This window comes from Talaromyces atroroseus (assembly GCF_001907595.1).
Source record: "Talaromyces atroroseus strain IBT 11181 chromosome Unknown scaffold_0, whole genome shotgun sequence".
Classification (NCBI taxonomy): Eukaryota; Fungi; Ascomycota; class Eurotiomycetes; order Eurotiales; family Trichocomaceae; genus Talaromyces; species Talaromyces atroroseus.
In genome coordinates, this window is record NW_017971432.1 from 2,658,410 (window position 1) to 2,685,176 (window position 26,767).

General features: G+C 48.1%; 9 protein-coding genes across 9 annotated transcripts; 3 read left to right on the plus strand and 6 right to left on the minus strand.

Moving 5' to 3' along the window:
- Nucleotides 1-864: 864 nt before the first annotated feature.
- On the minus strand, nt 865-3,819 carry UA08_00948 (hypothetical protein; the record flags this gene model as incomplete). The annotated part of the gene is made up of 2 exons (XM_020260810.1): nt 865-2,322; nt 2,491-3,819. The coding sequence occupies 2 exons, from the start codon at nt 3,817-3,819 to the stop codon at nt 865-867; spliced, it is 2,787 nt and encodes a 928-aa protein (XP_020123928.1).
- Nucleotides 3,820-4,454: 635 nt separating this feature from the next.
- Nucleotides 4,455-6,153, plus strand: UA08_00949 (hypothetical protein; the record flags this gene model as incomplete). Its single annotated transcript, XM_020260811.1, has 3 exons — nt 4,455-5,331; nt 5,383-5,617; nt 5,679-6,153. 3 exons carry the CDS (start codon nt 4,455-4,457, stop codon nt 6,151-6,153), a joined length of 1,587 nt encoding a protein of 528 aa, XP_020123929.1.
- A 230-nt stretch (nt 6,154-6,383) lies between these two features.
- Nucleotides 6,384-7,059, plus strand: UA08_00950 (40S ribosomal protein S25; the record flags this gene model as incomplete). The annotated part of the gene is made up of 4 exons (XM_020260813.1): nt 6,384-6,386; nt 6,453-6,510; nt 6,756-6,965; nt 7,037-7,059. 4 exons carry the CDS (start codon nt 6,384-6,386, stop codon nt 7,057-7,059), a joined length of 294 nt encoding a protein of 97 aa, XP_020123751.1.
- An 860-nt stretch (nt 7,060-7,919) lies between these two features.
- UA08_00951 (hypothetical protein) lies at nt 7,920-8,855 on the minus strand (the record flags this gene model as incomplete). Its single annotated transcript, XM_020260814.1, has 2 exons — nt 7,920-8,438; nt 8,502-8,855. 2 exons carry the CDS (start codon nt 8,853-8,855, stop codon nt 7,920-7,922), a joined length of 873 nt encoding a protein of 290 aa, XP_020123750.1.
- A 336-nt stretch (nt 8,856-9,191) lies between these two features.
- On the minus strand, nt 9,192-10,575 carry UA08_00952 (GTP-binding protein gtr2; the record flags this gene model as incomplete). The annotated part of the gene is made up of 4 exons (XM_020260815.1): nt 9,192-9,360; nt 9,413-10,096; nt 10,152-10,253; nt 10,310-10,575. The coding sequence occupies 4 exons, from the start codon at nt 10,573-10,575 to the stop codon at nt 9,192-9,194; spliced, it is 1,221 nt and encodes a 406-aa protein (XP_020123749.1).
- Nucleotides 10,576-11,812: 1,237 nt separating this feature from the next.
- UA08_00953 (hypothetical protein) lies at nt 11,813-14,547 on the minus strand (the record flags this gene model as incomplete). The annotated part of the gene is made up of 6 exons (XM_020260816.1): nt 11,813-12,723; nt 12,807-13,141; nt 13,523-13,557; nt 13,732-13,929; nt 13,978-14,172; nt 14,509-14,547. 6 exons carry the CDS (start codon nt 14,545-14,547, stop codon nt 11,813-11,815), a joined length of 1,713 nt encoding a protein of 570 aa, XP_020123748.1.
- Nucleotides 14,548-14,719: 172 nt separating this feature from the next.
- UA08_00954 (hypothetical protein) lies at nt 14,720-20,739 on the minus strand (the record flags this gene model as incomplete). Its single annotated transcript, XM_020260817.1, has 4 exons — nt 14,720-18,248; nt 18,376-18,422; nt 18,856-19,667; nt 19,731-20,739. 4 exons carry the CDS (start codon nt 20,737-20,739, stop codon nt 14,720-14,722), a joined length of 5,397 nt encoding a protein of 1,798 aa, XP_020123747.1.
- A 1,856-nt stretch (nt 20,740-22,595) lies between these two features.
- UA08_00955 (hypothetical protein) lies at nt 22,596-23,333 on the plus strand (the record flags this gene model as incomplete). The annotated part of the gene is made up of 1 exon (XM_020260818.1): nt 22,596-23,333. One exon carries the CDS (start codon nt 22,596-22,598, stop codon nt 23,331-23,333), a length of 738 nt encoding a protein of 245 aa, XP_020123746.1.
- A 2,755-nt stretch (nt 23,334-26,088) lies between these two features.
- Nucleotides 26,089-26,719, minus strand: UA08_00956 (hypothetical protein; the record flags this gene model as incomplete). Its single annotated transcript, XM_020260819.1, has 3 exons — nt 26,089-26,243; nt 26,302-26,328; nt 26,386-26,719. The coding sequence occupies 3 exons, from the start codon at nt 26,717-26,719 to the stop codon at nt 26,089-26,091; spliced, it is 516 nt and encodes a 171-aa protein (XP_020123745.1).
- Nucleotides 26,720-26,767: the final 48 nt, after the last annotated feature.

Below are 26,767 nucleotides of genomic sequence, written 5' to 3' on the forward strand. Positions count from 1 at the left end.
GGTGATGTGAGACTAGTGAACTGACAATCATTAATGATAACCCAATAGTTAACTAGTTAGTTACATCTTAATTGATTAATAACATCCTTGCCTCTAGCCCTAATGAATGCATGGACTTTGGTCGAAATCGAGGCCAGTCCTCGTATCACTCAGCCAGGCTGCATGGGGCGGCAGACGGGGAATTTAAAAGCTGCGTTGATCAGGCGTTGTTGCATTGCATCCTACCCCGGCTTCCCCGCTTGATAATAGCAGTAGTATCAATTATGGGCGCGGATATGCAGGAGAGAGCATGCATTTGAGAGGAGTTGCAACCATTTAGCAGGGGTAGCTAGACTATCTATGCTAGTTCTGAGGTTGCAGCGCTAGATGGCTGTCATTCTTACTAAGTGTCAGTTGAGATAAGGGTGGAGCGGTGTTTGATGATCGACGTGCGAGGTAGATCAGCACAGGTTTTGCGAGGTGACACGTATACTTACATGATCATTGTTTAGTAGGTCACCCTACTATATACATGCGTAGTCAGAGTCACTGCGAGTTCCGGATACACCCCGAGAGCCGTGAGGATCACCATCCTTGCTAGTAGGGGGTTTAGTATGGTTACAGATTCGAGACTATTCACGGGGTGAGAGAGGGGAGAACTAGCTACAGCAGGAATGTCAATATACTGTTACTAGGATCTGTTAGAATGGTAATAGTTTACCATTAGGGTTAGCTGGGTACCCGACGTCTTTTTATCCTCGTGGTAAACCATTATGATATCATTGTCGTGGTACATTCCCACGGCTCAAAGAAACAGCATTGGGATTTAGAACGGTAGAAGCAGCATCGCAAGTTTATACAGAAGTATCAAAAGAGTATGCGATATCAAAGCTGGGAATTGACCTCGCTCACCTTCTCTTCCACATGTAGAAACCCGACGTACAAAGCCACAAACTTCTCAAATGCCTCTGCAAATCTGCGTACATGATCTCGCGTGATCTCAATAGAGAGCGAAATAAACCCCCTCGAGGCAATATAGATCCCATGTGTCAGCAGGTGATGGAAAAACAGCCCCTTGAGGATGAGAGCATGTTCGCCCGAAAAGTGCACCGCAAGCATACTGCCCAGCCCACGCACATGCATTAGAGGAAGCGCCTCAGTAGCAGAAGGATCAGAGTCATCAACACCATGGCGATGGAGTATTCCCTGCAGCTGCAGTCGCATTTCGTCCCCAAGCATATTCACATTCTCAATAGCCGCTTCGTCAACAACTTGTAACCCTGCCAACCCCGCCGTCATGGAAAACACATTATTATTGAATGTGCCCGAATGCGCCAGCGAGCCCGTGTTCTGATCAAACTGGGACATGATGTCTTCTCGTCCGCCAAAGGCGCCAAAAGTCATACCACCCCCAATCCATTTGCCCAGCGTCATGAGATCAGCTTTGATGCCCATCTTGTGACTCTGTCCGTGATACGCCAGCCGCGAGGTCATGGTCTCATCGATGATGTAGACTGCGCCTGTAGCTGTGGCAGTATCCCGGAGGAAGTGCAGGAACTCGACAGAGGCAGGAATTGCACCCCCGGCGCCTTGGACAGGCTCGACGAATATGCCGGCAAGTGAGTGTTCGGGTTGCTGGGAGAGTACTCTCTTTGTGCCTGCTATGTCGTTGAAGGGTGCCACCACAAAGTTATGCGGAAGTACGATCGATTTGGCTGGTGCAGGAGTTGGGAAGTTGATCGTTGAGCCGTGAAAGCCGTTAGTAAAGACGAGGATCTGTCCATAATGACTATAAGCTTGTGGTACTAGAATAAAAGAAGAAGAAGAAGAAGAATTTGCTTCACCTACTCGATCTCTGCCCGTAAAATTCACCGCTGCAGCGAGAGCCATCATGCTAGCTTCTGTGCCAGAATTGGTGAAGCGGACCTTCTCCAGATAGAAGCGTTGACAAACCATTTTGGCAAAAAGTCGTTCCCGGTCATTGAGACCTCCATAGTTCCAGCCCGTGCTGAGCACAGCCTCTATGGCATCTTTGATTACGGGGTGACTGTGCCCGAATAGGCCGGAGGTGTACTCGCTGCAAAAGTCTAGGTATGTGTTACCGTCCACCGAAGTGAGATAGCAGCTGTGAGCAGTCTGGAATGTCAACGGAAAGGGCAGCGAGTGCAGCAAGGTGCGCGTATTTCCTCCAGGAAAGTAGCGGTTTGCTTCGTTGTAAGCGAGTAGAGATTTTGGATTGGCAGCGGTAAACGTCTCGCGAGCTGATTTCAGCGCAGTTACGAGCCGTGGGTGAGACTTTGGCCCGAGCAAGGGATCGGTCGTTGTTAGAGAAGGCATTCTGGGCTGGGCAACACTTCAATTGTAAAGCTACCTAGAATGTCTGTATTGTAGAAACAGTGCATGTGGTGTGATATGATCAAGACTCAAACATAGAAGACTACCTAGGGAGCACAAAATTTAGATTTTATATGTCTATAACGGCCGATGCAACATTGCCCAACGAGCAACTACCACGAACGACGACCCCAAGATCAACGAAGTTCCTCCCCAAGCGCAGGCATAGGTATATGAGCCGTTATCGCGTTGAATCAGTGCACCAGCCAGAGGTGGTCCGGTCAAACAGGCAAAAGACACGATGGAGAGAACCATCCCGCTACGAACGCCCATCTTGCTGAGGTCAGTCGTCAAGGTTGGCAGTGATGACAAGGCAGTGCCCTGCACGCCACCTCCAATCAAGCCGTAGAAGACGACAAAGGCAATCATGCCACCGTAGCTCTTGACGGCAATCCAGCAGTAAAGCAAAACCCCCGCAATAAAGCCGAGTACGACATACGTGTTGAGGATGCCGCCAAAAAAGCGATCTGCAACCAAGGCAGGGATAATACGCCCGGGAATGCCCAGTCCATTGATGATGTATAGCATGCTGAGCGAGTCGGAATTGGAAGTCCCAATCACATCAAGAGCATACGAGTTGATCTGCAGAGGTGTCAGCTGATTCATCTGATATGGAGGAGGGGATGAAGGCACACTCACGTAGAAGTAGCTAAAGTAGACGGCCCAGAGGGTAAGGAAGATGCCAACGACGAACAGCGAGTAGGGCAACTCGCGAAAGGCACTGGGCTCGACGAGCGGACCACTGGCCCGTTTTGGCAGTCGGGTTCGCGCCAGACTCAAGCATACGAGGAAGCAGAAAAGGACCACAAAGCCCATGCAGCGTACAGTCCAGGCAAAACCTATCTTGGGGAGGAGCTGCTGCACCATGATAGGGAAGATCAGCCCGCCAGTGCTCGATCCGGCCAGCGTCAGCCCTAGTGCAATGGCACGACGCTTGACAAAGTAGGTGGCTATCAGCGCTGTCGTCGGGCAGAAGAGAAGTCCATCGCCAATGCCGCAGCAGACGCCCTGGGCTAGGAAGACCTGCCAGTACTGCTTGCACAGGGAAACCATAAAGATCCCTATAATCTGGAAGACAAAGCCACCAATCAAACAGTAGCGATAGTAGCCTGCATCCATCAGACGCCCGGAAAAACTGCCAATGAAGCTAAGCAGAAACACCTGGACGGAGGCGACCCACGAGATTTGCGAGGCGTTGACGGCCATGGTCTCCTCGTAGTACGCTTGGAAGAAGCCAAACGAGTTGATGAAACCCCAGGTGCAGAAGAGGATCAGATGCGCCATAGCCACCTGCGTCCAGGCCTGTAAACCGCCATCTGGAGGCGGCGCGACTGCGTCTGTTGTTGCTAGCTTCTCGCGCAGCAGAGCAAAGAGCATAAACCGTGGGGGCGCGCTGCTCTGCTGACCATCGAGAGTCGTAGTAGTGGCTTGCTTCTCGCCGCTCATGGAGTATATATATAGCTAGGTACCTGGTTGTATACCTAACGTGGTGCCCAGGTGGTTGAGGGGGATACCTAGGTAGGTGTATATTGATATGAAGCGGAGACAAGAGAGCCAATAAACCACGAAGACAAAAAGACAAGAGAGGAAGAAAGGCTAGAATCTGCTTTGTTTTGTTATGTCTTTTCTTTTCTTTTCTTTTTTTTTTTTCTCTTGTTTTTTTCCTTTGTTGCACCAGACCGCTTTATCTACATTAAATCTAATGCATTAATGTCCTACTGTAAGTGGCCATTGGCCTAAGGCGCCGCCGCCAAGTTGGCTATCAGTCTCGCGGATGCACACCCCTGTCAGTCCGTCGCTGTGATAATGATTTATGCCGCAGCAGCTCATTAATTCTTTAGCTGCAGGCTACAGCGCTGTGCATGTCTTACTTGTGGTGGCCGAGGCATCGCTATTTGGCCGGCTGCGTTAGGGTTTCATTCATCCTAGCTGTCCGCTCGATACGTAGGCCCTCACTCACTCTACATAGGAAATATTCTTGACTATGCCCGGCGTTGCTTGAGCCGGTTTTTAGAGAAATTTGTGCTTCTGCATTTTCAGACTCTGAGTCTCGTATGCTATGCTGACTGATCTAGGGAATCATGTCGCGACTAAACAGCCAGGCCAAATGGATCATGAACAACAAGCAAGACACGGAAAGCCTCCCCCAGCTCACATCGACATTGACTGAGTCGCTGGTGAGTCTGCTGCAGAATGCTCGCTCGCGCGACATCCTGCCTGCAAAGAGCACTCTCATCCACGCCGTGCAGTCCTTGCCTGCACAGCTTCCATCTCATGGATTGGGCTTGAGCCATACCACCCAACATCTTGTTCAAGACATCGCGCCCGCTGTCTCGTCCTCCAGCCTGTCATCAAGATACTTTGGGTTCGTGACTGGAGGCACAACCCCTGCGGCGCGACTAGCAGACTACCTGGTCACGACGCTAGACGAATGTCTTGCGGTACGTATTCCATCGGATACAATCGCCACCGATGTCGAGAATCGCGCTCTGGCAATGCTAGCCGAGCTTCTCAAGCTCGATAACAGCAGCTGGACGGGGTTCTTCACCCCGGGCTCGTCGACGAGCAATCTCTATGGCATCGCATGCGGCAGAGAACATGTGCTTCGAGCACGGGGTGCCCCTTCTCCTTCTGCTGAAGGCCTTCAAACGGCCTGTGAGGCGGCCGGTGTGCGCCGCGTCCAGATACTGTGCAGCATGGGTCATCCATCCATCATGAAGGCCGCTAGTCTGGCTGGCTTAGGGCGTGGTACCGTAAAGCAAATGGGACTGGCAGATCGGCCATGGCATTTAGATGTAGCTCGCGTGCAGAAGGAGCTTGAAAGCCCTGGTTTTGCTTCAATCGTGTCTGTGTCTCTGGGCGAGGTAAACACGGGCAAGTTTGGTATTAGCGCTGAGGAATTGCGGCAGCTGAGGAAGCTCTGCGATCGCCATCAAGCGTGGCTACATATTGATGCCGGTTTGTGATTGCAACTACCTTTTCCAGCGTTCCATTCTGATTGAATTGTAGCATTCGGAATCTTTGCAAATGTCCTACCTGGTACTCCGGAATTCAAATATCTCAAAGACATTGCCAAATACATTCACCTAGGTGATTCGATTACTGGGGATGGCCACAAATTGTTGAATGTCCCATTCGACTGCGGATTCTTCTACCTGCGTGATCCAAGCCGGCTGAAGGACATTTTCAGCATTCCCAAGACGAACTTCTCGGAATTTGCCATTCCTCCTGTCTACTTCTCTCGGTACGGTGCCTAGACTCGACCAACCTGTTGTTCATGCCGTCTACTGACTCTTATCACATAGTCCCGTGCCCGCCCCAGGCGGACCAGCGAACCCGACTGACGTAGGAATTCAAAACGCGCGCCGGTTCCGCGCACTGCCTGCCTACGCCAGTCTCGTTGCCTACGGACAGGCCGGCTACGAGGACATGATTGTGCGGCAGACGCGCCTGGCACGGGGCATTGCAGCATTTGTCCTGGACCATCCGGCTTACGAGCTGCTGCCACACATGCCAGGCGTAGACGACAAATCACCGGTTTTGGAGACCGTGTTCATACTGATTCTGTTCCGTGCTGTCGACCCGGCGCTGAACGAGAACTTGCTTGTCCGGATCAACGAAACGGGGAAAATGTACGCGCAGGGGGTTGTGTGGGAGGGACAGAAGGCAATTCGCTGCGCCGTTGCCAACTGGGCTGTCGATGTTCAGGAGGACCTGGCCATTGTCACGGAGGTCTTGAGAGGGGTGACCGAGCAGTGGGCGGGCAGGTCTCGTTTGTGATATTGCCGTTTGTTTTCGAACGCAAGAGAGAAGAATAACTTAGAAGCTGAAAATAACTAAAGACTTGTGATGTAACTAACTAATCCAAATGGTGGGGATAAGTCACGTGCACATCGCTTAGGGCCCGCGCGGCTTAGTCATCGCCCACTCAAATTTCGCACTTGCCATAAAGCCTTCCCGGCTCAGACTTGCACTCCCCGTGGAAGACCTCAACCCGACAACCAGCAAAAATGGTGCGTACATTTCCATAATGTTATCAGCATGCTGCGGCAGCTGAGCTGACTCTGTCTGTGCTACAGGCTCCAGCAGCATCCACCGGTGGCAAGAAGCAAAAGAAGAAGTGGTCCAAGGGCAAGGGTACGTGATGATACTTCCACCAGTCAACCAGCAGAGCAGTTCGGCGCATGCGATCGAGACTCGGTGTTCGTGTACGAGGGAAGAAAGAATCGACGTCAACCAGAAGGAAGCGAACAATGAAGCGATGATGAAGACGAATTCAAAAATCCAACTAGACGAACGGCAACCCGGGTCTCGACGCATGCACACGACAGTCTCGATCTGGAGAAAAAGAAGTAGCGAACTAACGTGTTTTCTGCATCTAGTCAAGGACAAGGCCCAGCACGCCGTCGTCCTCGACAAGACCACTTCCGAGAAGCTCTACAAGGATGTCCAATCCTACCGCCTGATCACCGTCGCTACCCTCGTTGACCGTCTCAAGATCAACGGCAGCCTGGCTCGCAAGGCTCTCGACGACCTCGAAGAGAAGGGCTTGATCAAGAAGGTTGTTGGCCACAGCAGTTTGAACATCTACAGTATGTCTACCAACCCATTATCTATCATCTTTCTTTTTACCTGCCATCTTGCTAACGCTTGCCTGCTCTAGCCCGCGCCGTTACCGCCGAGTAAATTGGGTCTTAATTTCCTGTTTTCTTTTATGGTTACGGTTTCTCTTTTGTTCTTGTCTAAAATTACAAATCAACGGGGTGTTTTTGTTTGAATCAGTGACGACTTGAATATCACTTATGCCTTCTTTTTCGCGGAAAAAGAACCACCATGATCCGGGTGGCATGAAATCGGTCAGGACACGTTCGGACGGATATAGTGTGGACATGTCAAAAAATGAAATTAGAGATCTCGAGAATTGAATCTGGACTCGAAAACTATTTCTCTTTGTAGACTATATTTGTAGTAGGCATATGGGTAACAAAGTCTATAAGATTCTCTCAACATGACTGACTTAACGGACAGCATAGCAAACTTGATTAAATCTGGGAATAGATGTACTCATCTAGACTGCATCGCGGTCACAGTCCTGCCTCTTAACCCAGCGCCCTAGCATTCGATCAGTAATAACAAAGTCGTTGTCGTTTTCTGCTTGTTTCTTTGGTATAAACCACCCTGTGTTCGCATCCTCATCTAAAACTCGAAGACGGTAATTTCTGCTCGCCAGTCAACGGGCTGATCTTGCTGGAGCTGCGTCCAGCACGAAGAGATTTATCCACATGTCGTACACCCATTTCTCAAAGGTGATTCAGAGGTTGCATTGCAAATTTTATCTTGTATGCGCTCAACCATCGTGTCATTGGCTCTGAATCGCGCTCAACTTTTGATGTGATTCAAATAACAAGTCATATTTGAATGTAATATGAATAGTAAAGGGGACATTTCTGCCTCCACGATCATGCTAACAAACGCCTATAATGCATAATACAGTACACATCCTCATGCTCCATCTCAACGCTATGATATCAGCTCAGTAACCGCGCTTACAACTTCTTATTCAAATCGCTTCGCAAAGGCCTATTCTTCTGCGCCCCTTCACACAACACCCTCTTCTCTCCCTCCCCATCTGCCGCCCCCGTTTCCTCCGGTATAACCTTCCCAACAGCAAAATACTTCTCATGGCCCGAATAGAAGCGAAGCCAATGCTTCACTTGCGCATCAACCTTCTCTCGCGCCTCTCTGCGCTCCCGTTCACGTCTCAAGTTCTTCTCCGTAAAAGTCAACGTCATCTCGCGATGTGAGTCATTGTCATCCTCGATGGGGATGTACATCTCCTCGACTCCCGTCATGTCGTTCGTAAGATCTTCCTTGAAACACCCCGTTACGAACGCCCGAGTCGCGTCCCGCCCCACGAAGAAGTGGTAGCCTCCACCCGGTCCGTAAATGCCAGGATTCGCTGAGACGTCAATTATGGTGCCGTTAAGTGCTAGATAGATGGGCAGGGAAGGGTCGGAGCCGTCGTAGAGCGCGAGTTGAGATGGTGTCAGGTTCACGGGTCCTTTCTATATATAAACTTAGCATTTGGTCTTATGACAAGAAGATAAGCCTGAAAGGAGAAAAATAACCAGAAATTGCTTTATATCGTTAGACCGCATCCACCATGGCCGCTGCCTCTCAAACCCCCATATATAGCTTTCTCCTGAGGTCACGTAGTAGCTCAACCCAACCGACAAGGCGATCAAAGTGAGGATGATGCGAATGACGTCGGACAGCGAAATATAGAATTCATCGTCGTCATCGTCATCTTCCTCGTCGTGTTTTCGGAAATTCTTCTTCTCTTTCTCGGCGCGATTGCGTTCACGCTGCTGTTCGGTGGTGCGTGTGATTTCGACTTCTTCGTCCGTGTCCACTTCCACGACTCGGGCCGATGTGTCTTCTTGGGCAGTGTAGTTGCGGCGATTGCGGAGAGTTGGGGGCATGTTTGCAGTAGATTATTCTGTTAGATTTAACTTGGACTGAGCTTTGAAATGAGGTGTTCCATGGGTTCAGATTGAAACTTGACGCTTGAGGTAGGTAAAACGGCAGGAAGGAAATGGCCCACCGAGTCCGTCGGGAATGATGATTGGCTGGCTCTTGTAAGTATAAATAAACCTTCGAGATATTTCACATAACGACCGTGATTATTATTCTATATCTACAATCTGAGTTCTTCGAAGTAGTAATACGTAACCATAACTCTAATGGAAAGACCTGGCCGTCCTTTCATTGATTGATTATTTTATATCCTAAGACTGTGACAATACTTTGTTCCAAGGTTATGCCCCCTCGTGAACTGCTACCGCCGAATCCAGTCCCTCTGGCTGCTCCCACGGACGCGAAAAGACTTCGTTAAGAGCCTCCTGGAAGATACGGCAGTTCATATCAATCAGTCCCTTTTTCTCACTAGCGTCAGGATTTCGAATAACCGATACTAGACAAAGGTACCTTGAGAAGAAATGTTAGTGATGCCCAAGACAGAAGACAGCAAAAGTCTTACTTGTTCATCTCCATCAAATGGATCATGCTGCGATCTTGCAAAACCACATGAGACTCAGCCTCACGCATCTGCTCGCCCTTTGGCTTGCGTGCAGGATGTTCCCACGAATAGAGTTCCGAGATATCAACGATGACATCGATATAATCAGAACACATCTCATAGCACGACATATCCACTGGACGGGTATCCGACGCGATGTATATTTTACTGAGCACATCAAATAAATAACACTTGTCAAACCCGCAATTATTCCCAAGAATGTTGATCAAGTTCTCTAACGTCGGTAATTGCGGGATGAGCTTTTGTATCACTTTACTGAATGCCTCGAAAACGGAGTAGTCATAAATAGAAGTAAGATAGTAGTGCACAGGGGCATTCTCGTAGCCTGCATCACTAAGCTCGTCGGAAATGCGCTGCACAATGTCCTGGAATACCTCCGTCCGGTATTCGTCGGCTAGTGCATCGACCTTGTGTATAAAGACTTCAATATTAATGTTTGGGTAGTATTGTAGGATGATCAGAATGGTCCGATTGAGCCGCACGACAGATTCCAGGTAGTCGTCTTGTGCATCAATCACCCAGACAAGGGCACCTATAGAACCAAAAATGCTTTCTAGGTCAAACGAAGGGTCAAGCAATTCTAGCTGACCAGGGAAGTCCCAGACCTGGAAATCCATAAATGAACTATACAGCATTAGATACCAGTATAGTCGCTGTTGTTGGGCTGCATCTAGCTCACTGGATAGAATCTTTTTGAATGCGAGTAGTCGACTCAAGAAATAATGTCTCGTTCGGAGGCATCTTGTGAAATACGACACTAGAAATGGACGACTTCCCACTTCTGCTCATGTGTTAGATATCGTTTCCCTTGGCGTAGGGGAAAACAACTAAACATACCGGCGCAGCCCCATCAGCAAGAGCCGAGGCTTGCTGTCCCGGAACTTGTTGTCATTAGGATTCACAGGCAGGCCTGCCTTCGCTTGAGCTTGCTTTATGCGTTGGATGTCCTGTAAAATATGTTCCAACTTTAGCTGGGCACGTGTCTTGATTTGGATTGGTTCTCCATGCAATACAGAGCTATCCGAGAAGATTAGCCTGTCTTGACCCGGTGGAACTTTGGGCCTGTTGCTGGGCACGGGGATGACAGAATATTCGTTCCACATTATTGCGAATATGACAGTACAATTTGAAAGTACAGCTGGTCATCATAGAGGGGGTACATGTTTGAGAAAACAAGAATGACGAAACTCAAGGGCAAAGGTTTTCAACAATGACTCAGTAAAGTCACGTCAGTCTTTGTTGAGGAAACTTGACGACGTCAGGAGACGACGCAGGAGCAAATCTGCATAAAGATGACGGGCCTATACATCTTTCCAGTACAAGCTCACGCGCGTGGATTCAAACAGTACATAGACTGAAATCATGTCCACGAAAACCGGCAAATAATAAACGAAGAGATGCAAAGAGTGAGGGAATCCGTCGGAGAAAACAGAAGAGAAGAGAAGTGCACAGTCAACAAAAAAGAGGTCACTTACAGCCATGTTGATTCGCTTGTTTTTTGCACTATCTAGTATCAACAGTCACCCGAATTGACAGGGAACAAGGATCAAGACATGCTAAAGAAAAATAAGAGCAAATCAGCAAGATTGCGCATTGTCGAATAACCATTGGCTGGCCGAAATCAAGTGCCGTATAAATGCCATATCAAATCAAGGAAAGGATCGGGAAACCGACAAAATGAATGATTGTCCACTGAGCTTGGATCAAGTGTATGTATCAGGTTTTGGGCAGCATGGATTTTGCCGCAAGTCAATCACAGGGCAGAGGCAATATGTGTCATCCAATCGCAAGAAGAGAGGATATAAATGCCGCAAAGCCGGATTGGATTGGATTTGGTTGGATTGTCGTTATATTAATTGCTCGCCGTTGCCGAGCTTCCCATCGCTACCTACCAGGATGGTCGGAGCCTTTTAGATAGCGCTGATGATCTGAGGGCACGCACCCAGTCCGCGAATGAATGGTCTTGCTATGGTTCTCGCGGTGCAGAGCAATTGAGCAGAACTCCCTGGGTGGCGAACAGCCGCAATGTCGAATACTTTCAAGGGAGAGAGACAGACAGACACGACAGAACGGCGGTTGGAGTTGTTGGAGGGAAAGAGAGAGAGAGAAGGCGGAGGAGCTGGTAATTACTCCGTATTGGGCTTAGAATTGGTCGGGTAAGATTACGTTAGCGCCGTCACATGCATGGTACACACGATTACAACCAAATACCATATTGGTTAATTGTTATCAACATGCTCTCGCTTTTCTACAGTTCTAGCTTGTATTCTTGATATGGGTTATAACTGCCCGCTCTTACCTTACAAAAAAAATGGTATCCAACAAAACAACAAAAATGGGTTAATAACCAGCAGCAGACTTGTCTTTGTCATCTTTCCCAAAAATACCTTCGTTAAGATTCTGCAAGCACTCTGATTGCCAACGTTGGGGCGTGAACTTGTCGACAATCTCTTTGAAAGCCTCCAGAGTGCAGAACGAATCATCACCGGGTAGGTGGTTGGCAGTCTTTGACACGCAGCCAGGGATTTTTACAGGTCGGTCATTAAAGCGAAGGCGGACATAGTATTTGCGTAAGCTCTCTCTGCGAGATTCATCAAACTCTGAAAGAGGCACGCGTGCGAGGGGACTGGATGGAGAAGGCTGTTGTTGGACAGAGGATGCGGTGCGGGATTTGCCAAGGAAGGAAAAGAGTCCTGAGGATGATTGCGCTGAATCGTTTGAGGCTTTTTCTGGCGCAGTACTTTGAGCACCGTCGTTGGTCGAAAATAGCTCGATGGCAATGGAAGACGTAAAGAAGGGCCATTTGCCGTTATCATATGCGCCCAGACTTGTGAGGACCGAGGCAAGAGTAGTGTCATGACAGCCGCCCATGGAAAACTTGATGGGTACTTTGTTGCCAGTTACGCTTGATGATGAAACCTCGCTACGCCAGCCCCCTTCTAGAGCAGTGCTGACCATGCGATCAACGACATCTCCCATAAGACCGCCAATACCAAGTCGTCGATACTCAACGTTCTCCTTGTAGCCAGCGAACCACTCTTCGACGGCGATCTTATCGATGATTTCCAAGGCCTTTTTATCGTAGAACTGGGGTGGGAGTTTCGTGGCTGATCCATGAGCCAGAGTGGCATTTATGGTATCCATGATACCAGATAAGCGCGGATGAGAGTCGACAGCAACTCTGGGAGAGCTCTCTGGCATCCACCTAGAGTAGATTTTATTCAAGTATTCCATGTCGTCGGTTGTATTCCCTAATGTACAATTAATGTATCAGAGCAAATGTCATAGGGTCAAAAGAGGGACAGAAGATGCGAATGGACTAGAGAATACTGACATCTCTTCGCAGCTCGATCCGCAAATAGCCTCGAAAGCTGTCTAAATCGTCGGCAATTGGCGTCATTGGGATAAATCGTCTCGTCAGCCAGAGCCCGCGTCACGATAGCCGGAGTTGCAAAGTCTGCTGTCCGTGCGCTGGCAGGATACATGCCCATAAAAGCCTGCTGCATTGATTCCAAGGCACGCGGAATAGGACTTGCGCGAAGATACATATCTTCGGCATCGGACTTGATTTTCGGCATGAATCCAAGCTGTTCAACATAAAGGTGGCGCAGACGCTGTCCGAGCTCGAATGTCGTCTGGCGTCCTTTGTCTGTGAGTTCTCCAGCTTGGCTATATCATATGTACCATATTAGAGACAACGATTCGCAAATGGAACGACCTGAAGTTTTGAAGCAATACTTGCCAGATCGCCTCTGTTTCTCCTCCCGGACCATGAGTTGAAACGGCTTCATCATCATGGCCGAATGTCTCGATCTTCCTGCGCCATTGTAAGGTATCCCATGTCGAGAGATCTTTGCTGGTCGATACCATTGAAGTCATACGACGAGCGACGGCACAATACGGCCAATCTCGAGCAGAAACGTCAGCGGAGAAGGTGAAGCACGGGCGGAAAATAGGGTAGGTTTACATATCGGCAGTCCGGCCTAGAAATTATGCGGAACATTAGCTGTGGAACAGCTCAAAACTGAGACTAAGAATTGGGGGTTATACATTCTGGAAACGAGCGGAGACGGGAGTTCTTTCTCCTGAGAAAAATATTTATTTCAGCATATGTAAAAGTCATAACTTGAGTTTCAATGGTGTGCAATATACCATGTCGCAGAAGCTGGTTAAAAGCATGGTTAGTCCAACTCATACGTTGTCCACCGCTAGTTCGATACAATGCGATGCAGCTTGCGGAATGACATGAAACAACGTACCACTTGGACCAATTGCAGCTTCAAATGCGGGGGATAGAGGCTCTTCAGCTCCTCTTCGGAGTAGGGCTCTCTGAACGTGATGCTAGTCATGACGACTTGCTGTTTTGCTCGTTCGCGATGTTGGAATGAAGCTGGCAGTATCCCGGCTTTCCTTCCGTACGTAAAGCGGGGAAATGGAACAACGTTTCGCCGGCCTCTCTATAAACGATGATCGCTGGACATTTAGGAATCTCCAAGCTCTCTAACCTTCCCAAGTATCTCAACAAACTCCATCAAATCCTGCGCTCTTTCAACGCGATACTCATCCTGAATAATGAACAACGGGACACCGGTACTCGTCCGCCGACGATTCTCACGCGCTTCTTTATCAACAACACTCTCCATGCTTGCCGTTAACGGTGTTGACCGAGAACGCAGTAGCAGTACTAGGGCTTTTGTCGACTGTTGGAAGACTAGTACTAGCACTTTAGTGTACATGACCGTCATCAATGCCAACAGAAGGTAAAGACGACGTTGATGAGCTAACAGTAGCAACATCAGACAATTTCTCCCGCTGGAGTAGAAGCTGTGTATAATTCGAATACTATGGCCGCCAGGTAATGTTGAAGATGTCATTTTTGCCGCCGGGGAAGGTCTTTTGATGTATTCTGATGGCTTTGTCGAGCGTCTGCTTGCCGATATAACACCACTTTCATTTGATGGGATTAACTGGGCGAGTCAAATGCGAGGGAGTGAGGTATACAAGGACTTACAGCACATACGATGTCCAAGACTTACTTCGATGTTTATTACTGCCATGATGGTGTTCTTGGTCATTGTGAACTTTGGGCTGAGATCGGACAGAAGACGGATTGAAATGTCGTTGCCTTAGGACCCAGGCAGCTGTATATTGTTATATGCACAACTCAGTTCTGGACAGATAATGATAATAATATATAGTGTATGAATATAATACCAGGAGAATGTCCAAGAATAATAGTGTTACATGTTATGAGCTTCGCAATGCTATGCTCTTCCTCGACGAGCGATCATCATCAAGGTCACTCTCGTCCGACCAGCCGCTCTCCGACTCACTAGCACTCCACGCCGAATGCTTCCGTTCAGTCGAAGGACGAGAGGGCAATTTTGCAGCTTCTTTCCCCTTGCCGAACTTCTTCGGGTTTTTGGCCTGCATTGCTGTGATTTCCCTTTCCCTCAATTCGAGGGATTCCTCATCGGCCGCTTGTTCAAGACGTGCAATCAGCTTCTCAAAGACCGGTGAGTACATTTGTGATATGGGGATGTCCCGTATCTTCACTTTCATGTAGTCAAACGCTATGCATACTGGCATCGGCGAGTTGCGCACTCTATTCCTTGAATCAGTAACCATCGAGAGACCAATATCGTCGTTGTTGCCGACGTCCATGTCGCCATCGGCCGGCCATCCGCTATCCTGAACATCCAAAGTGCCTACTCGGTTTGTAAATTCTGCTCTCGCGTCGCTCAATTCCGGGACTGGTCGATGAGAGGAATCGAGTTTGCTGATTTTGGCGTATCTTTGACTGAAATGGGTCAAAAGCACCATTCTGGCATTCATGTACCGCCCGACTTCAATTGCTTCAGATGCTGTGCTGTGCTTTTTTGCCAGGGCCTGGCCCCGAAGGTCGTCTTGGAAGGTAGCCTCGTGAATAAGGAGGGTGGAATCCTTGCCTATCTCTGTGAACGCCTTGGATGGCCGACAATCTCCAGAGTAAGATACTTTGAAACCACCGTGCCACTCCAAAGTCACTGCCATTGCCGCACGGCAGTGGTTGACAAAGACAGCGCGGACATCTTTAAGCCCCGTCATTTCTCTCAACAAATCACTATAATCGGATGACCGATCCTTAAACTGCAGACTTGTCGCTTTAGGACTTTCGTTCGCAAATGTTCCGTCGGCTCGGATATGTCGGTAAGTGAATGTCGACTTTCTTTCATCCACTTTTCCTGCCGTGCCCGAAGATTGGCTAGTTGAAAGAGGAAGAAGCCTATTAAATCCGAAATCCTCTACCCCAGCATACTCCTCCAGCCATTGGATAAACATGCTGTCACTGATCACGCATAGCCTCTTCTGCTTCAGAATTTCTTCCATATTATGTGTCTCCGCTTCAGAAGCAGTCCTGTCGTGACCGTAGTTCACTTTATACCACTCTTTGATAACGGAAACGGCGCCGAGGTGATGATCAGCATGCAGATGACTAACCCAAATCAAACGAAGATTTTGCATCACCTCGCGAAGCTTCTCCGGGCTATAAACTCTTTTCAGCTGACCAAGGGTATTCTCTCCGCAATCAAACAGGTAGTATCCCTTTGTAGGTACATGCAAAAGAGTAGCAGACACGTTTCGATACTTGGAGGGACTAGACGACCCTGTGCCTAGTGTAACGACCTCAGACTCAGCTGCTAGGGGAGGAAGTCCCTCGCGCATCTCAATAAACTTCTTAATGACAGAGGGTTTGCGAAGTCTCTGCTGGATGACAGAGAGCCGCTGTTGAACTGCCTTCGGCATCCGAGTAATAAACTGTTGAGTGTTTAATATAGGGTAGACGGTGCTCTCGTTCAGTCCATATTTGGGTTCCATGTCTAATGAAAGGCCCGGCCTTGCAGCTTTCCAAGGAAGCTTCTGTATTAAAGAGGTATTTGTTTTTGTACCTTCGGGTCGTGTTCCGCTCTGAGGAAGCATAACGTTATCATGGACCGGTACAATGAAGTTGTCGTTATTAATTCTAGCAAGACGGATCGTCGACTTGGCAGCAGTTACCATCGTCAAGTGGTTGGGACAATAGTCAGTGCTGGAGACGATATGGTCACAGTGTTTCATACGTGACGCGAAGTCGATTATACGGGGATCATCGCCAACGCCAGGACCTAAGATCCAGAAAATGGCAGACAAAGTCTCAGTCACGGTCTGAGATCGCCATTCCGGACGTGCGAGGAGGTCGTCAATGTATAACTCGGAAGGGATATCGAGAATGGCAACAGTTCTACCACGGCGAGTAGGCCCTAGCACCATATCTGGAGTGACGACCTTTCCGTCTGGGAAAGTGTAGCTGTTGCCTTGCGTGAGTTGGCCGAAAGCCGGGCCTTTTGGAATGCCTAATTCGATGGCCTTTTGTACATCAAACTTCCCTCTCTGGTCTGCACTGCGCACAAAATAGCACATAGATTCAGACGATGGGGTTGTCGCTGGAAGCCTCTCGATCATCGCAGCAGGCCAAGGCTTTCGAACGAAAACCCTCAGGTCGGGCACCGACCCTGGACTTCCAGGAGGCGGTCCAGTATATCGCTCAAGATCTTTTGTTACAACATTCCGGACAAAGATAGTGGCTGGCATTTTGACATTCGACAATCTCTCTTCATGCAATGTGTCAAGCCTCCAATCACTGTCAAGCATTTGCTTGACAATGTGCTGACGTAGTAATTGGTCCTTGACTTTAGGATCCAAAGTTGCGGGTTGCTCATCTCGTTCTTCAAATTCATTCAAACTTCGCTTTCGAGGACTCTTAAAGCCAGACTTGGGGCTCTCAAAACGTCTTTCGTAACTAGGTCTGAGCGACATGGCCCATACTTTGATATTATGGTCCGACCACGTGGGCTGTGCGAAGGGGTCCGTCGCTCCGCCTGTCTCCTTTTCGCGAGCGAGAGAGGCCGAATCGTACTCGTTTACTACGAGAGGCACCTGTCGTCTGAAAATGAAACGGCGTGCCGTTGCGATCGTGTGATTGAGATTTTTGCCACCGTGTATGGTCAGCTGCTGAGACGGTTCCGACTGTGCATTGCCAGACTGTTTAGAATTCTTCTTCGTCATGCGACTTTTTTCCATTTCGGATATCGAACTAGCCCACGAGTCAGCTATTGTGAGAATCATCCCCAGCACACCACCGGTGTTGGCCCATCTTGATTTTCCGGTTATGAATATTTGGTTCAAATTAGCCGCCGAAACACCGTTCTCCACGAAATTTCGCTGCGTTCCTTCTGCAAGGTGGCCAAATAGATAGTTTTGACCCTCATATTGAAGAATAATGTTCGTGCCGGGGGTATCAGCTGTGGGGGTGCTAAGCACCTGGTATGAGTACTTCATGGGTCTTGGAGTGCCAGATAAGCTGGTAGAACTCTCGCGGTTGCCTTTAGGGTCAAGGATAAGATAGGTAGAAGGCAAGCCACTTTTGTTGTAGCTGTTGTACGGATTTAGAGGTTCTGGAATAACGTGTAAGCCTGGTAGGACGGACTGCTTCTCAGCCAGCGGGTGATTGTCGGCAAGACGGCGCGAGTAAACACGTGGGGGAGCAAAAACCCTCTTCGAGTAGCGAGACGTCAAACAGACTGTGGGAAAAACACCACCCACGCTGACAGTCGTTGGGCGCCGTGGTGTTCGGCGAGGTGTTCCGGGGAAGGCGACCCTTCCGAGTCCTCGCAGGGAAGCCAATGTGGCAGCTCGCCGATGGCTAAGAAGAGGGAGAAGGCAGATATTGATGCAGAACAAGCATTGCAGACAAGTACTGTACCAAGACGTAAGTCTGGTTGGAAACAAAGAAGCTTGAAGCAACTGGTTCGCTCGGGAATTTTTTTTTTTTTTTTTTTTTCTCTCCTTTCGATAAACTCCGCCCATGAATGTTCTGCGCTAACCGGATTGGGTTGTGAGCACCGTGACTGTAATTGGTCCCCGCGTCAACCTATTTACTATAAAATTGGAAAGGTCAAGGTATAACTCAGGAGGAAAAGACAGGCAGCATACTAATCAGAGTATATCTCTTCGACGGCTAGATGGTTTCAACAAACAGATAGATACATACGATATATGCTGTAAAAAGGGAGAAAATTTATACAGGAAACGCAATAAAAAATCCAGAAAATAAAAGACAAGGCAAAGCTTTACAAAGCCAGATTTTTCCCCTTCGCTTAGGGCAACACCTCAAGAGGCAAGGAAAGAAAGTTCGGCAGGCCTAATCCATATAAATCAATGTGGAAATGAAGGTATTTTCCCTTGCTCCTCACCCGCAAAACTCCATCAGGGATAAAACAAAAGAGTCTATAGTGCAAAATAAAACAGGAGAGCGTCTCTCAGACACCAACAAATCACAGCAGGTGATCAGTGACCCTGCATACACGCTCAAATGCAGCATCTATACTAGCACATAATCGCTCAAAACTGCGCACAGAAGCCGCTGAAATATCGCTAGATGTTGGTTCGACAGCAAGTTTGTAGTGGGAGGGTTTTTCGGATTGAATAGTAACAAATGAGACAAGTGAACTAGTAGTCGAGGTTGAAGGTACATCTTCTAGGAACAAAGCGAATGATGGATCTGACTCGTCCAACTCGTACGTGGTGTCAGCGACTCCCTTAATAGTTTCAGCAGACGGTGATACCGCGATAGGGGGACGCTCAAGCTGAGGAACTTCCAACTTGGTAGATTCAGAAAATGGTTCAATAAAGTTCGAAGATTTCCCGGATAGAACCTCCAAATCAACAGCAGGACCATCTGGAACTTCTAAGACGGCAAAAACAGATGCGTTGGTGTAGTTCATGTCGATCCCCGAGTTCCAACCGGCGGCATAAACATCCATACGGTTATCAGGTACCATCACCATATTGACCTGAAAGTTCTGCTGGTGACCAGGAAATTCTTGCCTAGGCCTTTGAGTGACATCAGTGAGGGGGAGGGGTGTCTGGGATACCGCCGGTTGGGGCTGAGGCTGAACGTGGGGTTGAGAAGATTGGGGAGCAGTTTGGAATTGGGGAGGTAAACCATTCGCACTGAGCTCGTTTAGGACATCCGAGAAGTGCGGGGAGGATAGTAGCATTCGAGTCAAGTCAGTAAGGCGACTATTTTCCTCGATAAGATTGTGATTCTGCATGCGCAATTCATTATTCTCGGTCGCCTTCGATGCAATTTCACTCTCCAGTTGAGTGATATATTCTGTATAGGAACCAGATTAGCATGCGAATCAATGAAATGGTCACAGGTTCCATGAAATCATACCTTTCCTTCGCGAACGGAAAGCACGAGCCGACACTTTGTTCCGTAACTGACGTCGCTCTTTGCTCGTGAGCTTCTTACCCTCCTCGCTGGCTAGCAAGCGTTCATCTTCATCCATGTCATCTTCATCCTTTTTGAGCTTAGCCATCTGGGGCAAAACGGACGAAGTAGGAGTAGATAAGTGGCTGTCCTGGCCAATACTATTCTGTCTCATTTGTTGTAAGAGACGCGAGATGCGTTCTTCAACAACGGGATCAATTTGGCGTAAAGGCCGAGCTGTCGGAAACGGCTGAGTGGGTGTTTGGTGGGCCATTTGCTCGGCATGCTGTTGACGCATTTGCTGTTGCTGCTGCTGTTGCTGCTGCTGACGAATTATCTCGATTTGCTGTTTGTGCTGCTGGGCAGCGCGTGCCATGGCAGCTTGCTGTTGATGCATGCCTGGATACACGCGACCGGCCTGCGGTGCGGCATGAGCCATGACAGACATTTCATGGCCTCCTAGAGCATTTGGATCAATAAATTGTTGGGACTTGATAGTATTGGTATGCGGGAGAAAATAGGCCTTGTTGTTTGCATTGTCGGTCTCGATATCCATTTCCGAATGATTGCGAGAGGGCGGTGTAGAAAAATCAATAGCGGACCGTTCGCGTTTCATGTGGACGAAATTGCCGTCCACCATGGGGAAGCCTTGGTGACCCGCACGCAAAGATCCCATCGAGTTTTCATTATATGCCACGGCGTGGGCAACGGCATCTGGTGGAAAGCCAGTTTGTTGTTGGTGATCTCCGTATTGATGGCTGGGGCCGGAGAAGGACTGGCTCATGTCATGAATAGAGGCGTCTGATGTTGCCATGGGCGGCTGAGAGAGAAGGGAAGGGTTCGACTTCATCGATTCTGACATGGGATAGGCGGTTTGATCAAAGTTTAAAAAGGAATCGAAGTCGGGATCGTGGGATGCGTTCAGGTTGGGCAGCGGCGAGGCTGTTGATGATGCCAATTCCAGAGCAGCCATCTTATCCTGCTGCCCCGTTCAATAAACAGCGGTTTGGGTCTGTTAGGCCAGATTGAACTAGGATAATGATATATGCGATAGCGAGGGTATAATGGCTGTCGGAAGTATGAAGATGTATCCTCCCGCTGTAATCCGAATTCGACGGACAAAAAACGAGCAGACTGTAAAAGATGGAAATAGAGAGTGATGTGTCGTAGACGGCGTGGATAAGGATGAGGATGAGGATGAGGATGAGGACGAGGGCGGACAGGGGAGACAGACGATGCGGTGATAACTAGCGACTCACAAGAGGGAAACAGCGACTGAGACCGAGACAGGAGATTCGAGCGCACAAAAGTGGCTTAGCGGGCGTGGCTCGGTGTGGGTGCGGGTTCCTGCCCAATCAGAGGAGCCTAGTCGGTGTTTACTACCAATACGGCTAGCTCAGTCGGTACGGACTGCACCAGACTGACCCTTCCTGCCTTCCCGGCCCAATCAGAGGTGTGTCTCTAAGAATAGCTCGGCTTCTGAGAGGGACGACGCGTGTCCTCTGAGAGTTCCTTTTTGGGCAATGTTCCTGGTGGCCGTAAAGTGAGGCCTGAATCCTGAGGCCCTCCGCTAATGTCCAGGGCTATACTCTTAGCCGCCGTGGAGACAATCTTTTCCCTCTACTTTGTAGTACCACATGCATCGCATCCAGAGAAGGGTGAAAAAAGAAAAATTCAGATAAAAAGTAAAATAAATCAAAGTTCTAGAATGTGTCCCGCCACAACCTTAATTTCTTCCAACTTCCCCTTTGAGAAGACTCCGTTCGTCCCTTCAGTGCCTTGTGTTAAAAAGAATAGTTGCCCGGAATATCCCTGAACAAGCCACTGAGCGCAGGGCTGCATATTGCACGACCTATACGCAATTGAACTTGATAGCTACATGCATCTAGAACCATGTTCCATTCCACGGCATTCACGGATAATCTTCGGTCTCTCTGAATCGGGGCATTGATCTACACGTTTTGAACCTGGTATCCTTTATACTTCAATAATTTGTATATTCTCTGCGCCGCTTCGTCCTATAGAGGACCTAGACGGACACAGATAGGTCGTTGGTCTCAATGAGATTCTTCGCGAAGAGAAGCTTGCTATATAAGGAGTCGGTTTTTGATTGCAGATCACATCGCCAGGCCTCAGGGGTAAGGGGCAGTGCTCCAATAACGTGTATGGGGTGTGCTTGGATACTAATTATTTTCTTTTTTCCTTTTTTTTTTTTTTTTTACGTTTTCTCTTCCATGGAAGAAGACCAAACTACCATGGCTGCTACCTTCTATCGCTTCCAAGTTCTTTTCCTAGAGGCTACAAGAAGATAACTGTCTAAGGCTAGTCATTCTCATAAAACATGTTCCTCTAAGAACTTCAATACCATCTTCGCCTACAGATTTCACGCATTCATTGGCGTTGTTGATTCAGGGCGTGCAGGTCGCGGCGGTCCAAAATTTAGTTGCAGCGATCCAAAAAGTTCAAATTGATCTTAAAAAAAAGTTTTTGAACTAATATAAGTGGGAACACTAATCTAATTTATTATTAGTTTTAGGTCACCTTAAGTGTAAGTTCCTATACACATATTTTCTTAGTATAATGTTGATTCACTTTGGGATTGCCCATACAAAGCCCTAACCCTAACTCTATCAGCGGTATCCGGATTTTTCCCCGCCAAACAAGATGACTCGCAATATAATGTCGCAATGGTTTATGACTCATTCAGTTAGGTCGTAACTATTCATCTAGCAATACTTAATCTAATAATTTCATCGAGATACCTACTGGGAAGAATCTTCGAAAAGCAGAAGATAATAATCCTAATAAACACGACGTCCTCAATCACAAATGCCAAGTGAGAACTCAGCGCGTCCACTGGGATTCCCAGTCGCAGACCCATCAGCTGCACCTCGTCCAGGCCGGGTCATTCTCAAAGGTCGAACAGTGACTTTGGAACCACTCCAGGCCTCGCATGCAGAGGAACTATTTCCACTCATCGGCGGCGAGGAGCATCACTGGCTCTGGGATTACATGACCACCGGACCCCCAGCAGACATTAAACAACTGCGGTGTTTATTAGCCGGATACGAGAAATCAGAAGACCCCTTCTTTTGGACCATCAAAGTTAAAGCGGCAAAAGACGATGACTATACACCGGTGGGATACATAAGTTTCTTAAACATCGTTCCTGCGAACCGCTCCATCGAAGTAGGCCATGTCATGTACTCCTCCGCCCTGCAGCGGACCACGCCTGCCACAGAAGTCTTCTACCTTTTGGCCCGCTATGCGTTTCGTGACCTTGGCTATCGGCGGCTGGAGTGGAAATGTAACAACCTGAATGAGCCATCGAAAAAAGCTGCTCTTCGATATGGGTTTTCTTTTGAGGGTCTGTTCCGGCATCATCAGATCGTCAGGGGCCGGAATAGAGACACAGCGTGGTTTTCCACACTGCATTGTGAGTGGGTTGGAGGGGAAGGGAAGAGAGGGTATGAGGCAGCTTTTGAGCAATGGTTAGACGCTGGTAACTTTGATGAGCACGGGAAGCAGACGGCGAAGCTTGAGGAATTTATCAAAAATGCGAAGTAGCGCTGTATCTGTTTGTTTGCAAGTTTCCAGAGACATGTATAATAACCAACCACTAGAATAAAGAAACAGAAAACTAATACGTGGTATAGAGGGTTACCTAGGTATAAAATAAGTTCATATAGTTAGAATTAGCCATCGGTTATTTCGGCACAATAAACAGAGGATCATTACTCTTACTGTAGAATACGGCTATGCACTGCATGCAATACGGCGTCTGAAGTCTCATCCAGACATTTGTTCGGATCAAGTCTATATCCTGGGCCACAGTCTGGGTGGGCTTATGGCTGCCCCCCTTGCAGCTGTCGAGACCCCTGTAGTTGGTTGCATTTGATGCCAATCCCTAGTGAAACCATGTATCGATGTGTCATTCGCCGATTTCGGTATATAGCCTCACTTGGCTAAGACCATACCGATGAGGGATCTCGAGGACTACTTTCGGACGCGCAGGAGTTTGAAAAGCGGGCTGATATAGCAGATAGTCTGGCTTTAAGCCTTGATACACCTGTGAATCAATTGCCGCTCGGAATTGGCACTACTTACTAGCTTGGATGCCGTGCCTTGAGTCCTGTGGAGCCAAGCAAACAAATAAAGGAGTCGATGCTGATCCTTCAGGATGAAAGATTACCAAGTCACTGTGGATAACTCTAAGGACCTCTACATCAGCCTGGAAGGCAATGGAAATGCTGAGGTTTCATTTGTATGACAGTTTGAACCACTGCTTTGTGGCTGGTAGTGGTCCATCACGTCCTGCCGAGTATAATTTCCCCGGTAGATTGGAAAGTTGTGAAAAATAAAAGTGAGTGGATAGGTGAATATTTGAATGATACAGTTAAGTTGGAATAAATATCAACTTCCAGAAGCATACCACATATAGCTTGTGTTTATCAACCTCTAATGAATATCTATGTAAATGCCGAACAGTATCACTAAGTACTAGTCACGGCCTAGAACTACATCCCACCTTCTCACCTCCATTGCTTGTCTGTAAGTACTTGGATATCTCCATTTTGGCATACTCCAGAAGAAAAACGCAAACACCCAGACATAGCCAACAAACCTCCCAAACCAACTCTGCTCAACCATCCTCAGCTCCTGAGACAACCTCATATACTTCGCAAAGCACCGGATAGCAGAAAGCCACAAAACCTCTACAAAACAGCCAATAAAATTGAGAAAGAACCAGAATATATCCAGAGCCCACTCACGATGACCCAGCTGCCAGCTAACAGCCGAATGAGAAGCGCCAGAAAGCCCAAAGACCACACCAGCCACGACCGTCTTGGACACGAAAGATCCACTCTCCAATCGTAAACTGCGCGCAAGCAATTTGCCATAGTTCGTATACGGCCGGACCGCAAGTCTGTGCCAGAAACTCGACCAAAACCTACGAAGACTCGTTGCCGATGTGAGACTTCCGAACAGAGCGGGCCAGTCGCTGGGCTGATCGAGGCCAACCAGAACAAAGAAGCAGGCCAGCAGGACATTGACGCTATCTAGGAACACTATGCTTTCCCAGATCCAGATGACGGCTGTATAGCCTCGCAGCACAACTTCGCGCGCGGTGACTTCGTGGAGACGGCGGATCAGAGTTTGTTGTAGAGGGGCAACGTCTTCGGGGAAGAATCCGATTATCGTTTCTGAAACGATCAATGGTATGAGGTATGAGTGGAAGTAGTAGTATATGGGTAGTTTGACAAGACGCAGGAAGAAAAAGACTGAGTAGGGGACTTCTGAGTCCGAGTTAACTGAAGCTGTAGGAAGGAGCTGTGGATTTCCCCAGAGCTTATAGGTGACTCGAAGATTTAAGTGCTGCCATGGTAGTGAATTCGAGTTTGCAGTCTGATGTTGAGCAGGGGAGGGACGCGGGGTTGGCCATTTCTCTATATATAGTAGAGAAATAATGTGGAGGATATAGAGCGATACGCCCAGACTCCAGAGACTGACGAGGCAGGAAAGAAGACATCCAAGGTACGTAGAGGTGGTGAAATACAAGACTGAAAAGATGACGAAGAATGGAAGAAAGTATACTCGATGCCTTTGGTTTGAGCAATGCAACGCGGCTGTGAAGACTGCGCCCGAAAGAGCGAGAAACAAAACTGGAACACAACATAGCAAAATATGCATGGTGAGTTTCATGTTATATGGAATCTTGAAGGTAGTTCCTAGTATTGTGCTAATAATGGCTGGCATTAATGACAAGGAGACAGGCGAACAAGTAGGAATGTTAAGAAGTCACTCAGTCAGTAAAACATAGAAGAAGATAGGAAGCAGGATAGGGAGACCAATTTGAAGGAACTAAATACGTTTGTAGTGAATAATCGCCGACGATTGATGACAGCCCTAACTTATGCATGAGATAAAGAGTGTATGGGGGCGGAGAAACGTGCACAGTCAGCTAGACGTTGCTAGCCCAGCTACAAAGATACTTTACTGGATGATTGTTTAATTTCATTTTATAATTGAGTAATTCATGTATCTTGTATGAATCAACTTGATCCACATGATGTTGATTATCAAACCAATTATCCAAGGTCACGAAGCGGATATTAAAGTATCAGGAACAATTTCATACTGTAGTACGGCATGAACTGAAATTACATTCCAAGGAAGCGCCATAGTATCATATATAAATACAATCGATGTAGACAAACCATATCACAAGGTAGAAATAAGAAAAGAAAAAAAAAAGACCGATCCTAGAACTCAATCCTAGCACTTCTCAACTGCCTATTCGGCTCGCTCCAATGCCGATCCCTCAAGGGTTGTAATTGGGGTGAACGTCGAGAGCATTCTGGATCTGCTGAATATCCTCAGAGGAGAGGTTGGTGAAGCTGACGGAGGAGCTGCTCTCGGGCACTGGGTTTCCCTCATTATAAATGCCGGTGAGAACACCGCACAAGGCCATGCATGCTATATCATTTATCAGCGTGTCTTCTTTTCTCGAGCAGAAGAATGAAGTAGATCTTACCAGGAGGCATGCCCGAGACAAGCACGGCTATTGAAGGATCTTTGTTAACAAGTTGCCATCTTCAAAGCTACCAATATTACTTACTATTGTCAGAGGGACGAGAGAAGGTGAGCGTGGTGCCCTTCAGCTCATCGAGACAGTCAGGATAGGCAGTGCCCAAGCCCAAGTTTGACAAATCCTGGCGCTTCTTGATGCGGCTGTTGAAAGGGCGAGGTATGTCCCTCTTCTTGTGACTGGCGGAAATGCCGCCCTCAACGGCACCAGCTACTCCTGCAGCTGCACCAACAACAGCAGCTGTGTCAGAAGCTGTGACTCCAGCAACCACACCTGCTATGGCGGAAATGAAGGGAGCAGGACAGTACTGAACCATTGTGAGAAGGGCAACGGTAGGAGCGAGGACTTTGCTGATTGCGTGCATCTTGAATTGGTAATAGGAAGGGAGAATAGTATTTAGAATGAAATTTTG